Source organism: Erpetoichthys calabaricus, chromosome 7, assembly GCF_900747795.2.
Source record: "Erpetoichthys calabaricus chromosome 7, fErpCal1.3, whole genome shotgun sequence".
Lineage (NCBI taxonomy): Eukaryota > Metazoa > Chordata > Cladistia > Polypteriformes > Polypteridae > Erpetoichthys > Erpetoichthys calabaricus.
In genome coordinates this window covers 54,135,601-54,152,855 of record NC_041400.2, presented here as the reverse complement: position 1 = coordinate 54,152,855, position 17,255 = coordinate 54,135,601, and the positions used below count along the sequence as shown (strand labels likewise).

The window sequence follows — 17,255 nt, the reverse complement described above, 5'->3', positions numbered from 1 at the left end:
ACTTTTCGTCAATATCGCATTGAATTTTGATTCCATGTTTGGACTTACATCGTGACAACACAATGTATAACTGTCCATGAGTGAATATCGTTTCTTTCTCTCTAATAAATAAACTGACTTTTTCAAATGTTTGTCCCTGTGATTTGTTCATTTTCATAGCAAAAGCTATTCTAATGGGAAACTGTAAACATTTTAAAATGAATGGCATATCAAGATCTCCTTTGGTGTCTAATGTTATCCGCGGAAGATGTACTACATTACATTTCTTTTCGTCTGTTAAAATTTTACATGTCAGAATCCATCCATCCATTTTCCAACCCGCTGAATCCAAACACAGGGTCACAGGGGTCTGCTGGAGCCAATCCCAGTCAACACAGGGCACAAGGCAGGAACCAATCCTGGGCAGGGTGCCAACCCACCGCAGGACACACACAAACACACCCACACACCAAGCACACACTAGGGCCAATTTAAAATCGCCAATCCACCTAACCTGCATGTCTTTGGACTGTGGGAGGAAACCCACGCAGACACAGGGAGAACATGCAAACTCCACGCAGGGAGGACCCGGGAAGCGGATAATGGTCTCATTTCAAGATTTTCTTGAGATTTGCTTTTAATTAGAATGTGTTGGTGGTTCCAATGTTAGTGGTTCTGGAGTTTGAGTTCCAGCCCTTACACCCTTTTACTGGAGTTTGCATGTCCTTCTAGAGTTCTATTTGGGGTTTTTGTGAGTACACCCATTTGACATTTTAATGTTAAGATATTACAGTAATTAGATAAGTCTCTTTTCTAAGGCTCTGTGTCCGGTGTATATATATTGCCTTATATTTGTACCTAAGGACTTGCTGAAAACTAGGGCTATAAATCAAAAAACATTTTATTGTCAATGCAGACATGTGGAGAGTTGACAGGGTGAAGTTCTGTCCCAATATAACCAAAATGGACAAGCAACAGTATTCAGAGGAGACTAACTTCTAACCAAAAGTGGGTGTTTTTACCCAAAGATGTCAGAATAAGCTCTGTTTCCCTGTGACACTAAAAGGACAGAGAGAATGACTTTTGTCCACATCCAGAGTCAATATATAGTAATGCCTGATCCTTTGACATGTGTCGGGGTAAGGAATATTACAATTTGTTAAGCTGCATAGTGGCTTGTTTGTATGGTATTGTCAGACTTTTATTTGTTAGTGTAGTAAATGTACAGCTATGATAGAATTTTGAGGAAGGTTCAGTGCCACAGAAGCAGTTTGTGAAAGTGCTTTTTGTGTGTTTTTGATGGCTTTTGAAAAAGTCAGTATAGTAGCTGTCTACTAACATATGAACAGGTGTTATTTAATTAGGCCCACATCAGCATTTATTTTTATATTTATTTCTGTTATGTTAGAGGCACGCACTTACAAATACAGTAATGAGAATGTAGTAAACGTTTGTGGGTAATACATTTTTTCCATCAAGTCTTTGGCAGACATGAAGGCTATGTAACAGCACATATGTCACTATAATGACCCTTTTGAAATCCAGACCAGCAACACTTTTTGTGATAATCCAAATTAGCTTGCAAAGCTGCCCTGTTACTTAGTGAGTTGTAGTGACATTACTACACCCAAATTACTCTTTAGCACTGTTAAACGATGAAGATATAAAATTGCTGTTTTGTGACATATGTAGACAATGTAGATTAATTGATAACTTAAGGGTTTGCACCTTGTGATTCCTCCTCTTAATGATGTTGAATGGTCCATAGAATATAAACTGGAATGAACAGAAGGCAGCAACACAAACCAAGGAAAGGAAATAAAGAGTTTTTTTTATGCCAGAAAAACTGGTGTATCCTTCTTACTTTAAACTGTCCCAAATTTGCTCTTAAATAATAAATATTTCATGTTGTTGACAGATTATTTTTTTGAGTTTTTAAAACTATTTTACAAATTTACTGAAGTAACATCACCATAGTTTTTCTCTTCTAGTAAAGTCCTTTCTGGTGAATCAGTTGAGCAAAGATTGCGTTTTTCACTCTGCAAAGTAATGAATGAATAGTATAACTTTATATTTACATTTGGTCAGCACTGATAAGGGGCTTTAATTAATATTAAAGTTACATTTAACATATGAGCCTTTTTTAGACAGTATGATAATGCGTATCAATCACATGCCAAGGTGCTGAATATTTGACTGCAGTCTCTGTTTATACTGTATATACTGTACATTACATGATGTTTCTTTGTTTTTTGTTTCAGCATCATCCTTAGTGTTTATGTCACATTTCTTTTTCATATTGTATTTGTAATGTCTGTATAGCATGCTGAGCACATACTGTAAGTGGGCATACACTTAATAAGAATAAATTGAACTAAAGATTTTAAACTACAGTAAAATGTGTGTATAATCAAGTACATATTAATGAAAAAAAAGTTGTTTTTTTTTCAAAATTCCAATACTCAGCAAATCAGAATAAAGCATTGTTTACTTAGTGATTCATAAGTGTCTGTTTTTGTTCTTATTCTTCAGTTGAAATATTGCTATTTCATGTACCCAATCCACAGCAAGATGTACAACAGATGTTCATTGGTTTCGTCCTTCATGAGACAATATAAGATTTTAAAACGTACCAGTGATTCAAATATGTACATCTGCTTGTAACTACATATATCTTAAAATCAAAGTCAAGCAGAACTAAATGTCTGTTGACCTTAGTCCTTATGTGTAGTGCTGATATTTTAGCACTGCCTTGACCCTGTAATACTGTGTCCTTGTCTTTAACAACTGCTGTCAATACAGACTGTAGGAACAGATTAAATACTTCACTGAGCTCTCTATATACGTACAAACACCTAAGATAGTTTGTTGCCCAGATGTGTGAATTGGTGTATAAATTTGTGGTGAATGTATAGTAGATACACTTCACTAAAGCAGGCAGTGCAGTGCAGTGGTTAAGGTTTTCGACTTGTTCTCCAAACAAAAGGAAATGTAAGAAACACCTTTCCTTTGTTTCCTCAAATTCGTCTCCTCCTAGACCTTTCATGTCTTTCCTAAATTTCCTTTTCTCTCTTCCAGTGAAGGCTTTTAATAATTGTAACTGTTGCAGTTAAGTTGATTTTAGCCTCTCGCTGAAAATCCTCTTCTTTCGTCTCTCCTGCAGTCTGGGAGTCTTCATTTCACAATCTTACCCTTCTTGAACTTTCTGCATCTCAGATCAACAGCTCTTCCAGTTCTACTATCCACAACTGGCTTTAGGCTATTCAGTTTGTAAAGTGGGTTGCTCCATGAGGCAGTTTCTCCTGTCCACCTTTCCTTGTTTCTTTTTTTCCTTACTTTGCCATGCACTTCTTAGTGTGGTGTGTGTGTATGTGCAAGTATGCACATCAACTGTTTTTTCTTGTTGTATTTCTCTTTAGGGTGGGGTGTGTGAGCATCTGTGAGGGGTTCTTTTTTTTTGTTCTTCCATAGCCCAAAATCAGTTATTCTTGGTTTACTTTTACTGTATCTTTGTGTTATTTTATCAAAAATGAAATAATATTAATAATAAATAATGATAAAACTTATCCAAAGCAGTGTAAGTCAGAGGGATTGAGCATCACACATCACAAAAATGGTAGACAATTCTGTCAGACAAATTATATTAGGGCATATATGTCAATTTAAGCAAGGCAGTTACTCCACTTAGACAGGAATGCCTACTTGTGGCAAACTAAAGCACATGGAATAAATGCCACTGAGGCTGAAAAGTTTATGCAATTGAGTATTTATTATAAAAATTTGCAAGTGAAGAATGAAGACAAAAAGAACACAATTAGATAACATAAACAATAGAAAACAGTACTGCTTCTGGGCTTACCTCCACAGGTGTTACCATCCTGACTACCTACAGTAGTGTGGTGGTCCACCTACTTGCCAGTGTCTCAGGCCTTGCCTATCTTTATTCTTCCAATTGGCCTTTGCCACAATTCACAACCCAAGTTTAGACTCAAAGGAACCTCCCCTGGGCAGAACAAACCATAGCAGAGAACACTCGGTCACATTGATTCACTGATTCTAGAAAGTTGATTCAGTTCATCTGGACATAGTTCATTTCCAGGGAGATACGTTACATCACTCATCCAAGTGACTTCCTCAGTCTCCAAAGTATCCTACCAGTCTCCTCCAGCCACTTGGATGAGTGATGTAACGTATCTCCCTGGAAAAGAACTATGTCCAGCTGAACTGAATCAACTTTTTAGAATTTCCTTACCTGGATTATTGAGCATGCATCGAGACATTGATTCACTGACTTACACAACCACAAATGCTCATATTGAGCCAGTTTTGAACCACCAATTAAAAACTATCAGGTACATCTTTGGGATGCTGGGAAAAACAAGAGTACCTGAAGAAATGGAGACTGTTTACAAAGAGTGGCCAGATCTCTTTCAGTTGCAAGGTAGCAAAGCTAACTACTGCAACCACCCTCAAGCTTTTATTTACAGTGATCTAAATACCAGTTAGAGACTGTTAAGTTTGATTCACAAATGTTATATTAACACTCTTAAAGTTAGGTCACCAACAAAGAGTGGTAGGAGAACATTTTATTTTTAACTGATTTTATCTTTCAAAGAATATGGTTGCATGACTCTTGAAAAACATTAATAAATAGATAGAAATGTATGTAAAATTAATCAAGTTCTTTATTGTGTACAGGTGCCTGCAGACTGGGAAAGAACATCTTTACGGCCCAATATTGAGTCAACTATCTACAAGCATAGTCATCAGGAAGGGGATGACTTTAACACACAGGGAGGATTTACTAATGAATCTTTAGTAGCAGATGAGGAATCGCAAGATTTTGATGATCTTATATTTGCCTTAAAGACTGGTAAGTAAGCCATTGTGCCTTTTTAGCTTTAACACGGAAGCATTTATCACTTATTAACAAAACACTCAAGATATTTGAAAGTTTCCCCTTGGGACAGCTAGTTCTCCCTTGGTTGGTAAATGTATACTGGAGAAGCAGGAGTTACATTTTTGACTGAAGCTCTTAATTTGCCAAGCAGTCTGCATCCCCATCCTGTTCTACAGTCATAAGGTTAAGGTTATAGCTTTAAAAATGAGTCTCTGACTTCAAGCATGAGATCCAATGTCTCTCAATTTGGGTGCAAGGCTGACCTTTCATGTTAGCATGAGGAGCTGAACAATTGGTGTTCTACTTCTTGGTTTGGTTTGAGGAAAACCAGTGGGGTGCTATGGAGACCTAAGGTGTTGGAGGTGTTCCAGAAATGGCTGTCTGGGTCACCCAGGGAACACGATGACTTTGTACAACTCTCTGTCTACCTGGGATAACCCCTTTTTGTGTGCTGATATATTAAACAAATCTCAGGAGGATAATTCTGTGTTAAAAATTAACACTAGGAAGTTCATTTTCAACTTCCTTGCTTACAAAATATACTATAATTTCTCAATATTAGCAAAGAATCAAAGCCCATTCCCTCAACATTTAAACCTGAGCACTTCCTCTTTCTAACTTTCACTGCTTCTAGTGATCTCTTTGTGATATGGTTGCCTCAAGCCATAACCACCGGTATCCGTAATAAAGTAGATGGCTATAATTATTTTAAATGTGGCATCACAAGCTTGCCATAAGAATATTTGTTTGCATCCTGGTCCAAAAATTGGTCCTTGGCTGGGATTCAAAGGGCAGGGAAGTACTACAATATTTCCAAGTTTGAGACTGGTAAAAATGAGGGCAGTATCTAACTGGTAGAAAAAAATGTAGCCAGGGAACAGAGACTACATCTGAAGGCAGAAAAGGGAATTTATTTGCAAAACTTTGAGCAAGACAACATCCACATCTGAAAAACATAGGATGGGATCTATTACTAATTTTCACTACGTCTACACTTTAATTGTTTAATACTTTAGTTGTTTCAGTCCTAGTAGTAATATATTTACTGCCCTTATATTTGCTTTCTCTTTGTGATTTCCAGTTTTGTAATTAAGTAAATGGTTGTGAATTCTGTGCAGTGCCATTCTATTCTTTTGGTACTCTTCTGCATGAACCTGAATATTCCTTTACTGGGACATAGTGGGCCCAATCCTTGCTCTGGCAGAATCAGGTAAATGTGACCAGGATGTCAATCAGCTGTAGTACATACCCCTAAAGACACCCATATTCATTCGTATTGTCCCTGTTAAGAGTTACCAGTCACCCTAACATGCACCATTTTGGGATTTAGGATAAAAAAAAGGAATATGCATATTACTCTAATGTGCTTGTCAGTGCAACCTTTTGGCAGTGTTCTGACGTGGCATAATAAGAACACTAATAAGTCATATGAATAAAGATTTAATTAACATCACGGTTTGGCTTATAATTATGAAACTGGGTGGACCAAAACTCTGCAATGACTGCAGATTTCCAGGAACAAGACTGTCTATATGGGAAAATTGTTTAAACCAGTTATACAAATTATATTGCTTTTCTTTAGATCTATATCTAAAATACCCAAAGACTAGTTTTGAATCTCAGGCCTGGTCAACCTCTTTGTAGCGTTTACATATTTTCTCCATGTCTCTGCATATTTTTCTCCCAACACCCTATTATTTCTCCTTGTCAGTTGCCATGTCACCTGTGCTTTAGAAAAGGTTATCCGACTGAAGCTAAGCATGTTCAGGGCCAGTACTTGAGTGGGAGACCATCTAGGAAAAAGCTTGGGTTGCTGCTGAAAGAGGTGTTGGTGAGGCCAGCAGGAGGCACTTACCCTGTAGTCTGTGTGTGGATCCCAATGCTCAAGTGCAGTGATGAGGACTGTGCTGTAAATATGGCACCATTCTTTGGATACGATGTAAAACCAAGGTCTTAAATCTTTGTGCTTATTAATAATCACTTGGTATCTTTTGAAAAGAGTAGAGCTTATTCCGATGCCCTGGCTACATTACTCTTCATGGCCTCATCCATTCCGGCACCCTAACCATCCCCTGTCTCTAATTGACTATCTCTCTCATCCCTTCACCATGTAATAGCTAATGTGTGATGAGCGAACTAGCACAGTAATGGCTGACTTCAGATCATCCAAGTGGGTGCTACACATTGGTGATTGAACTAGTTTCATATCTGTCTATGTAAAGTGCTTGGAGTAGCAAGAAAAGAGCTATATAAATGTTCTTAATTGTTATTATTATTATTATTATTATTATTATTATTATTATTATTATTATTATAGTCAAATAATGTCCGTTAATGTCCGTTGTCCATTAACTGACAACTCTAAGTTGGCCCAGTAAGACAGTTTTGTTATATGCATGACTGTAACCTGTGATGGACTTGTGGTCCATCCAGGATAGGTTTTTTCCTTATACTGGATGGAGCATAGATAGACTCTGCCACCCCTCCTTGGACTGGAAACATCAGATTAAGAAAACAAATGAGTAGATATTTCAAAACTGTATTTGCAAATGTAAATTAGAGGTTCATTTATTGTGTTTGTTACTTTTATTTTACCTACTCAGACAATTCTCATTTCTATATGAATTAAGAAATAATTTTTTAAAAATGTAAAAATATAAAAACTTCACTTGCACCTTAACAAAAAATTACATTCTAAATTAACTGCATATTTTTACGATGATACTGGCTGGTCATGTACTTGAACAAATTTGAGTTCTTAATTTGGAGGCTATGGCTCACAGATTGGTGATCTAAAATGCAGTGGTATGCTGTAATATATAAATATAGAGCTGACATCATTGCTAAACATCCATATTATCATAGAAATTGGCTGGGGAACACCCCATATTGGAAGTGTGTACTATATGTTAGAATTTAAAGATTCATGGGTTGCAACATGCTACTTTCTGCATAACACTGGGCCTGAGACTCATTTTGAAAAAGTATTTTTTTATTTATTTAATCCCACAATTGTTTAAAGAGAAGATGGCATACAAGGATATTCATATGCCCTTCCTTGTCACCCTTTCCCTTAAACCCTTCTATACTTCATTGGTATAGTAATATCCTGGTGTCTTCTACAAGAAGTATTTTCAGTACAATTCAATTCAGCAAAGTCTAAATCAATACAAAATGTTTTTGATTATTTATATAAGTTGAGATTTTGTTAATGAGTACTTTGTCCTGTTACAAAAAGCATGATAAAAGAAGCAAAAGCAATGACAAGTAAAAGTATTTAAATATAGCCAGAAGTGGTCTAAATGTTAGAAGGCTATATCTAAAATTTGTAAATGTACCCTTCAGGCAGTATCAGACCAGTCAGCTAGGAAGTATTTAGGTGTTTCTTTGTATTTGAATGTATTTCTCTGTTTATTTGACATTATTATTACTTATTATTTGGCTGATGACTTTATCCAAGGTAATATTCAACATTTGAGAAACAATGAAACACATACAAGTGAAGTGATTTGCTCCTGTTCACACAATATCAGTAGTTGGATTCGAACCCCCATTTGAAGTCCAAAGTCTTAACTGCAACTTAACATTAGTTTTATTGTCCAAAGAATGACATTCTGGTTAAAGTGGTAATTTGTAACATCCTTGAACATAATTTCAGTCCATTATAACATTCATATTATAATACAGAGAAATTCACTCTAAAGAGGCCCCAAACATTCTGTAATAAGTCTTGCTAGGACAAAGAAATCCGAACATAACAACATGCAATGTGCTCCTCAGTATATGGAGCTTCGAACAAGTTGGGATGCCCCTGTGTCGGAGCGACGTTTAACCTCTGTTTGCAAATTCTGGGCGCATACCGCCCGTACTCCTTCACTCAGTCACTCAGTCAGTCACTTCTCATCAGGATGGTGGTGTACAGTATTGAGCAGTGCGTCTTCATGGTGCGAACCTATTGGGTCACCAATTCATTTAAGCGATGTCAGAATTAACTGAATGATCGTAAGTTAACAGAAAGTTACTTCCAGCAAGATGGAGCAACGTGTCACACATTGGCAAGAAGCATGGCATTAATTGAGTCCTTCTTCGACAACAGGGTAATTTCACAGGGGCTTTGGCCACCACAGTCTGACACCACCAGACTTCTTCCTTTGGGGCGTACTCAAAGGAAAAGTCTATCGGAACAAGCCTTGCTCTGTGGAAGATTTGAAGGAAAACATCCAATGTGAAATTGCTGCTATTCCCCCCAGTGATGCTTGCCAATACATTCAGGGCCATGGAGCACTGCATCGAAATGTGTCTGGCAGAAAATGGAAACCACTTCCATCATCGCATGTAATGCAATCGATTACACATATGTCAAGGTATATAACGTATTTTTTTGGTTCAGATTTATTCATCCTAACAGGAATTACAACAGAATATTCGGGGCCTTATTCAAGTGAACCTCCCTATACATACATGACAGTAGTATATCAAAGGCATTATTAAATATGTCTCTAGCCTGAGGGTAATGCTAGTTTTAAACTCACCCAACATGCACTGCAATGAACATACAAACACTCCAAAACTGCTTTTTTCGGTAGTTTTCAGCAGTTAGAATTAATAAAGTCTGGGGTTGGCTGCCACAGTCCCTGCAATAAACAAAAACAGTAGTAATGTGGAAAATCTTCAAAGAAAACACTATAAAGAAAAATTCAGTCTTGGAGCATAAACACTGTGAGGTGGCCATTCTGTATACTGTGCTATGAGAAATGTGGAAAATGGGCTATGTGAAGTACAGCTACACATTTATTTTACTTTAATAAATTAATTTACACTGGTAAATTAAAATTAAAATAAAAGTAATGTGCTATAATATTACATTAAGAGTAATCAATTAATTCATTTTTGAACACCATAATCCATTTCGGGGTTGCAGATGACTTGTGCCCAGGGCATGAAACAACTTTGTGTGGGTTGCGAGACCATTGAAAGGCACACACGTGCACACACCCAAATTCCCACACAACAGGCCTGTTTTGAGTTGCTAGGCAGCATTACACAGTCAGTATAATGCAGATCAAAACATAATGTAATTAAAAAGTAAACAAATATGATAAATGTTTCCTTTTAAATTACTCCCTTTGGTGGTGAGTGTACGTTTCTTCTTTAAAATAATTCTTGGTAAAACTGCACAGCAGGTTAATATTGATGTGACACTCCTCAGCTCCAGTTCTTTGTAACTAGAGAGTTTAAATTACACCAGGATTTTATATAAACATAGGAAACTTCAGTTTCTGTATTACATCTTGCCTGAAGAAGGGGCCTGAGTTGCCTCAAAAGCTTGCATATTGTAATCTTTCTAGTTAGCCAATAAAAGGTGTCATTTTGCTTGTCTTTTCTCTACCAGGATTTTATAAATCCAGACTGTAGATTTACCCTTTACTTTGAGATTAGTTTTGTGTCCATCTGCATGTAGCCATACTACACAGAGTCTTAGGTGCCATGAATTTAATGTTCAGGTGAATATCCTATTCAAGAATGGGCTTCCCTTATTTAACCTTTCCATTACTGAAAAAATTATCCATCATCCTTCAACATATCCAACCATTTTCTTACCATTTCAGAGTCACTTGAAGCTTCAGCTCAACATTTGTAGCAAAGGACCTAAGCAAGGATACACCTCCAGTGGTGCCAGTTCATTACACAACACATGCTATACTGATTTTCTAAGGGAAAGGAGATTCACATTTGTACAAGACTTTCAAAAATGCCCAGTTTCTGCCAGAAAACTGTATCTTTCTTATATAATACGGTACTGTGACTGTCCGTTTGTCTGTTCAGGATTTAAATCACATGTAGTTGGCAAACCGTTTGACCTATTGACCTGAAATTTGGTACACATATACTAAGTGACCTCTACTGTTTGTTTTCAGGGTGATGATTTTTATTACTCTTATTATTTTATTTTATTGTAGAATCAACTCTTGCCGCGCGCAATAGGGTGCCCATGCAGCGCATGTGTATAGGTGTCGTTCACAAACCTATCATCTTCGCCGTCACTTCCTCTAACTCTTCATATCTTAAATCATTCTTGAGGCAGATGGAACACTTAAGTGCCAATTTAAGTAAAAAATTAAGGAAGAAGTATTAAGTAATTGCAACACAAAAACTCACTTAATCAGTTTTAACGTGAAAAGATGCTGACGAAAGAAGAGAAGAAGCAGGCCGCTAGGGTGGAGAAAAGAAGAGCTGCTCAGGAAACAGCAAGTGCATCAACCTCTGAGCAAACGAATGCTAAACGTACCGAGAAAGAGTATGAAAACTATAAGTCAAGTGTATTCACTGCATGTTATCATGCAGTACGTTGTTACTGGTTATCAAATATTTACAGTATGTTTCACCATTCATCTATCTATTTTTTAAACCCATTTTTTCTAAATTGTATCTAATTGTATCTGAGTTTACTTAAACTGTTCGGGGAAAGCACAGGAAATTCATGTGAACATTAAGAGAATGCATGCCACGCATTGGACACTACAGCCGTGGATCAAAATGAGACAACATTGTGAACCTTGCAGTTCTACCATGTGTGCTACCCTGCTTGCTTATTAAATACTGCAATATTTAAAACTTTTGTAGCACAATGCTAATCACTATTCAATTTCCAATGTCTTGTGGAATTATCTGTTGTCTACCCATACTCACATGCACATTCTCCACTGACATTGGTATTCTCCAACGATCCAAGCACATCCTTTGAAAGCCACATCCCACTGCATGATTTTACTAGTGATTTTTAGTCACAGACTTCATTACATAATAAAATTAGGGGCAGTGGTAGCATGCTGCGGTGGCCACCAATTGTGGAGTCTGACATTCTCATGACTCAGTTCAACTAGTGTGCAACTCACCCCAACAAAATTAAACATGTTTGATTCTGTCTCAAGTCCAACCAATGAGCCTCACCTGGAAGTACAATGCATACAATGCAAGTACGAGGAATGAGAATCATGGGTGTTTTGGATTACACAAAAAGAAAATAGGCTTATCTGTCTAATGTCTTGTTCTTTTGTCGTACCACAACAGAATGAAATAAAAAGAGAAAAAGGGCAGAGTTTGCATCTGAACTAGCAATACCCAAAAAACCTTCATACAACACTGCTTCAAACAACAGGTCATTAGTCTGTCAGAATGCTATGAAACTGCACTTGAAAATCGTCATAAAGTTGTGTAATTTTTCATTCCCTGCTATTTCTAGTGGTGTAATCTGAAATCCTCAGGCAACAAGATCGGTAACCTCAGAAGTCTATGTAATGAGTCACCATCTTTAGGCTGATTAGAAAATACTAATTTGCTAAAGTGAGTGAAAAAAGGTGTGAATGTATCCATCCTGAGACAGATGGGTATTCTACCTAGAGCGGACCCTTATAAATATTGTAACAAGGGCTGTTTTGGAGATGGTGTTACACTTTATTGCAAGCTTTGTTTTAAGGCTTTCGGATACCTTTAAGAGATAAGGGAGGTTCAGAAGACGTGATAGATGTGTTACGAGTTCTGAACATTTTTAATATTCTATCAAGGGATTCCGATTTTTCACAATCAAATAATCATCTGTAAAGGACTGTTTGAATATATGGTCTTTTATTATTTCTATTTCTGTAAAGGACCTCCCTGTAGTTATCAGTAATCTGTTGGGGCTTTGTTTCTGCCTTTTGTTTTTCTTTACATACATTTCCTTTGTTGTTATTTATGTTAGTTTGAATGATTTGCTCTTTGATGTATTTACTTTTTCTTTTCAGCTTAATTATTTATTTGTAATTGTTGATTGTAATTTTTTTTTTCTTTTATGTTTAATTATTCTTCCATGTGTGTACTATTATGTGTTTTAAAGTTGAGCCAAAGGGTAGTGAGATCTCTTTAATCGCTCAGGTATGTGACTTTTGAGGCAGTCCCTTAGTTTTTCAATCTAGGCCTCCTCAAGCCTCAGGCTATGTCCACACAATTGCCTTCTCATTTAAAAAATCAGATGTTAGTCTTTGTCTTTACATTTTGTCTGCACTACCCTGGTGTTTTTTTGTTTAAAAATACCATTTCAAATGAAAACATTAGGTAGTGTGGACATGGCCTCGGTCTAGCTCTGGTACTTAATATCCTTTCTGTGTCTGTGGCTCCCATTGTATGTGATGGGCTTTCTCTTCAGTAAGTTCAAGAATTTTGCTGTTACTATTAGTTACCATTAAATATAAATTTTGTGGTGATCTCACGTTCAGTTCAGAGGTTCTCTTTCCTCTACTTTGTTTAATTCTGGGTGTTGTGTCTGATATTTGTGAGTGGATTCTCTTCATTTTAATTTTCCCTCACCAGTCATTATTGTTAAAATAAGCCACAGCCTTGGTTCATTAATCTTAAAAGTGATTAGTTTTTTTAGGTGTTATTTTTATTTCTTTTTCAGGAGTGGTCTTGATTTATTCATTCATTTCTTTTAATAGACATTTTCCTTGGTTTTAGTTTCTTCTGTGCTTCAAAAAAGTTAAAAAATAGAATTGTTGAAAAGAATATATTTTTTCTTGAGTCAGTTCCTTCTCTTCTTTAAAAAAGAAGTCGTGCTTTGTTTAATTGTTTTGGGTCATTTTCTTCTGTTCCTTAAAAAAGGAAGAATGAGTGCTTTGTTTAATTTTCTTAGTTCTGCTTCTTAAAAAAAACAGGTAGTAGTAATTTTGTTAAGTATTGCTTCATTTAATTTTCTTGAATCAGGTCCTTCTCTTCTTTTAAAAAGAATAAGTAGTGCCATATTTAATTTTCATGGGTCCGTTTTTTTCTCTTAAAAAAAGATAAGTATTGATTAGTTTAATTTTCTTGAATCAGTCCATACTCTTCTTTAAAAAAAGAATAAGTAGTGATTTTGTTAATTTTATTGGGTCAGTTCCTTCTTTTTCTCTTTAAAGAAGAAGTATTGCTTTGTTTAATTTTCTTGGGGCTTTATTTTCTTGGGTCAGTTTCTTCTTTTTTTTCTTAAAAAGAATAAGTAGCGCGTTGTTTTTAATTTTTTCCTTATTAAGTGTCTTCTTTCCTTTAAAAATGAATAGGCAGTGCTGTGTTTAATTTGTTTTTCAATTCCTCTGGCACTTTGTTTAGTCCACAACATCCTTCCCCCACATTACAATAAACTGTCTTACAAAATTTGTGAAAACAACCTTTTTCATATTTAAAGAACCACATTGAAGCCGATTTTTAAGACAAGCGCTAACGTTATCTTCACAGTCATTCCAAGCACACCTCGCTGCAGTCTGGAACAGAGCTGGGCTAGAGACTTGAGGTGGGACTGGATGTTGGATGTTGGGCAATGTGCAGTTACAGACTCATTTATTCTATTTATATTTCAGTCAAGTGGCTCTACAAAATTACAATGAGTTCGAAAGATGAAAAAGATCAAACGGTTATCCTTTTCAATGTGAAACTTGAAGTGATAAAGTGTATAGTAACAGCCTTATGAAAGAAAGGGTATTTTGGTGATTAATGATATTATAAAACTAATTCTGTCAAATGTCATGTATGTTGGTGAAATCTGATCAAAAATGGGTTATTTTTTGTGCCTAGGGAACACTAAATATTTTTTTCCATTTCAATCAATGATAATTATGTGTTCACATTAAAGAATTCACCTAATGCACGGGTTTTCAGAAATGGATTAGATTCGTTGAAGCTTGTATTAAGTTTAGTACGCTGTGGAGTTTGTATTCTTTTACCAATAGTGGACTAATTATACCATTGTGATTGTTAAGAACTGGTTGTGATGTTGAGCCTAATGCTGCTAGGAAAGGGACCAACTCCTCACCACCCTGTTTTAGATTAAGTGGGTTTTAGGATGGATGGATGTACCTATTGTCAAGTTATTTGCTTAACAATAGGATGCTAAAAAGTAAAATTGCACTAATAAGAACCAGTTTAAATGACATAGGCCATTTAAACAGAGACTTCCATATTTAAAAAATGGAAAGGCCCTATTTATAGTGTAGCAGCATGAAAAATAATTTGAAAGTGTACATGTGAAAAGTACAATACACATAGATTCTCATTGCGAATAAGAGTACTTGGAAGACTGCAAAGAAGCTAGCTAGAATGCCATTAGATAGCAGGTGGTGCTAAAGAGCTTACCACTTGGAAAAGGTGGAGGTTATCCTAAATTTCTAGTGTTATAGTTTCCCCAACTTGTTGCTGCAGCCAAACAGTGCCATCTTTCGCCTTTACGCCTGGTGCAGCTGCGTTGTTCTTACGTATGAGTGGACGTTTCTTGCGGGGAGGGTTTCTGTTCTCTTTCTCCGATGTAAAACCCTCATCCTCCTCTTGAGTTCACCTCTGTTATAGTACGTCTTTATTTGAAAACAGCAGTATCAGAGCGGGGGAGCATGAACGAGAAAAAGACGAATTAAAAAAGAACACTAACCTTTACAAGTACTGTACCATAAATTTACACCAGCTTTTACAGCCTCAAATCAAATGTACGTTTTTATTCTATAATAGTAACAATAAGAGCAGTTCACTACTCAAAATGGTAAAGTGCCCAGAATCAAATCCTCAACTTTTTGATTATGAGTCAGCAGTTCTTACCGCTGCACCACCCAAGTGGTCGTGTTAGCATTGTACCCTAACTCAATTTCTTTTTCTTCGTTTATGTTCTTGAATAAAAGAGCATTTGTTTTGTTATACTTGTACCTCTTGTGAAAGAGTTTATTTGATATTTGGACTTCAATCTTCACACATTATACACTTCATGTCCAGATTTTGTCATTAGTAATATAACATGAAAAAAGTTTGTGTTTTAGGTATGTGTTCAACATTTCCTGTCATCCTATATTTACATAGATCATTGTAGACACGGAACACACATGAAATGCATGTGTTCCAAATAACAATATATTATTTACCGCATACAACTCCAGGCACTTCACACCCAGACAACCAGACTTGAGCTGGGAGAACTTTTTGTCCGAGTTGAACTGTGGCAGTTGGGAGATGGGATAGCAGGCTGCTTGCTTCTTGTGCTAATTGACACATTTGCAAAACAAAAAACGCTAATGGAGAGGTGCAAAGGAATTTAAGGTGGCCCGGGATTACAAGTTTTTTCGTAGACTTCAGGGATTCTAGTGTTTTTCTGTCCCATTTTCTATATTCTAAGTTAAAGGAGGTGGGCCCCACTATACTGGAAATATGGGGACCACCTTTGGTCTATATAAAGTTCTGAGGTGCCTCTGCTTATTGCTAAGGCTTTAGTTCTGCATTTGTTGTTTGGCTCAGTTTTGGATTTCCCTTTGTGAACATCTTATAACTTGCATTGATTCTCTGGTGTGTGGACTTGTCACTCTTGTTAACAGCTTTTTTCTTTAGATTATAGATTTGGATGGTGCTCATTTTTGGGTTGCCTCTTGGAAGCAACATTTTGTGTACATCTTGCTCATTTCTAATTGTAGTGTTTGCTTTGGTTTTGAAAATTCTTTTGAATAAAAACATTATTATTAAGAAACTGTATTTTGTTATTTGAGAAATAGGTTTTATGGAAAATTATAGGTTTGTCTTTTCAAATGTGTATGCCTCAAGCCTCTTTTGGAGTTTCAGGACCAGGCATATTTAGTATTTTGAGACCAGCTGGTCATGCTAAGGCCTGTTTTTTCACTTTTGTGGATGTGGGTAAGTCAACACCTGGCCCTTACTTGTGTAGAGAGGACTTGGTTCCAAGACATCTTGTCTTTTCAGAAGGCAGTCTTTTGAAAATAACTTTTTAAGTGCTTTCCTGACACCGAAACTAATTTTAGAAATGTTTTCAGAATAAAGACTTTTCTCATACTTTAGATTTTGTTCCCTTTATAGCCACATTCTGTCTAGTGTTGAAAAGTGAATTGAAACAAAGGCTCCAGCGGCAGGGAGGTGAAAGGTCAGGGAGACAAGTAAGTCATCTGCCCTTTCCATTACACAGAACCTGGAAATTGTGTTTAGCCTGACTACTTTTTTTTAGCTTTTTTATTTTGACACTTTTCTACCTTTGATTTCTTGCCTCTGATTTTTGAATTACCAAACACTTTGTTTTTGATATATTTTTGATTTTTTGCCATTTTGTTCTGAGCCACATTCACAGCTTCTGTCAAGGGGATTCATTCATGTATTCATTCTTAAAAACTTTTACCACAAATTTAGATTAGTCTGGAGAGGGAAAAGAACACCATGGTTTTCTTTTTATTGATTTTAAATTACTGACCCTCTTTCTTTTCTCATTTACTTTTGCAGTAAAGTAGTTTATGTTTTAATAAAATATGGTTTCATTATTTGTCCAGACTTTTCATTCTGGTTCTTGTAGCTAATAGTTTATCAACCATGCAGGCATTTGTATTTTAAAAAG

The 17,255-nt window shown here is 36.2% G+C and overlaps 1 protein-coding gene across 1 annotated transcript in view; it reads left to right on the top strand.

The window, feature by feature from the left end:
- Positions 1–17,255, top strand: part of adgrv1 (adhesion G protein-coupled receptor V1) — a 697,787-nt gene that overhangs the window by 678,097 nt on the left and 2,435 nt on the right. Inside the window, exon 89 of the mRNA XM_051930189.1 lies at positions 4,678–4,852. Within this exon, the coding sequence (XP_051786149.1) occupies positions 4,678–4,852 (175 nt within the window). The remainder of the gene's footprint in view (positions 1–4,677; positions 4,853–17,255) is intronic.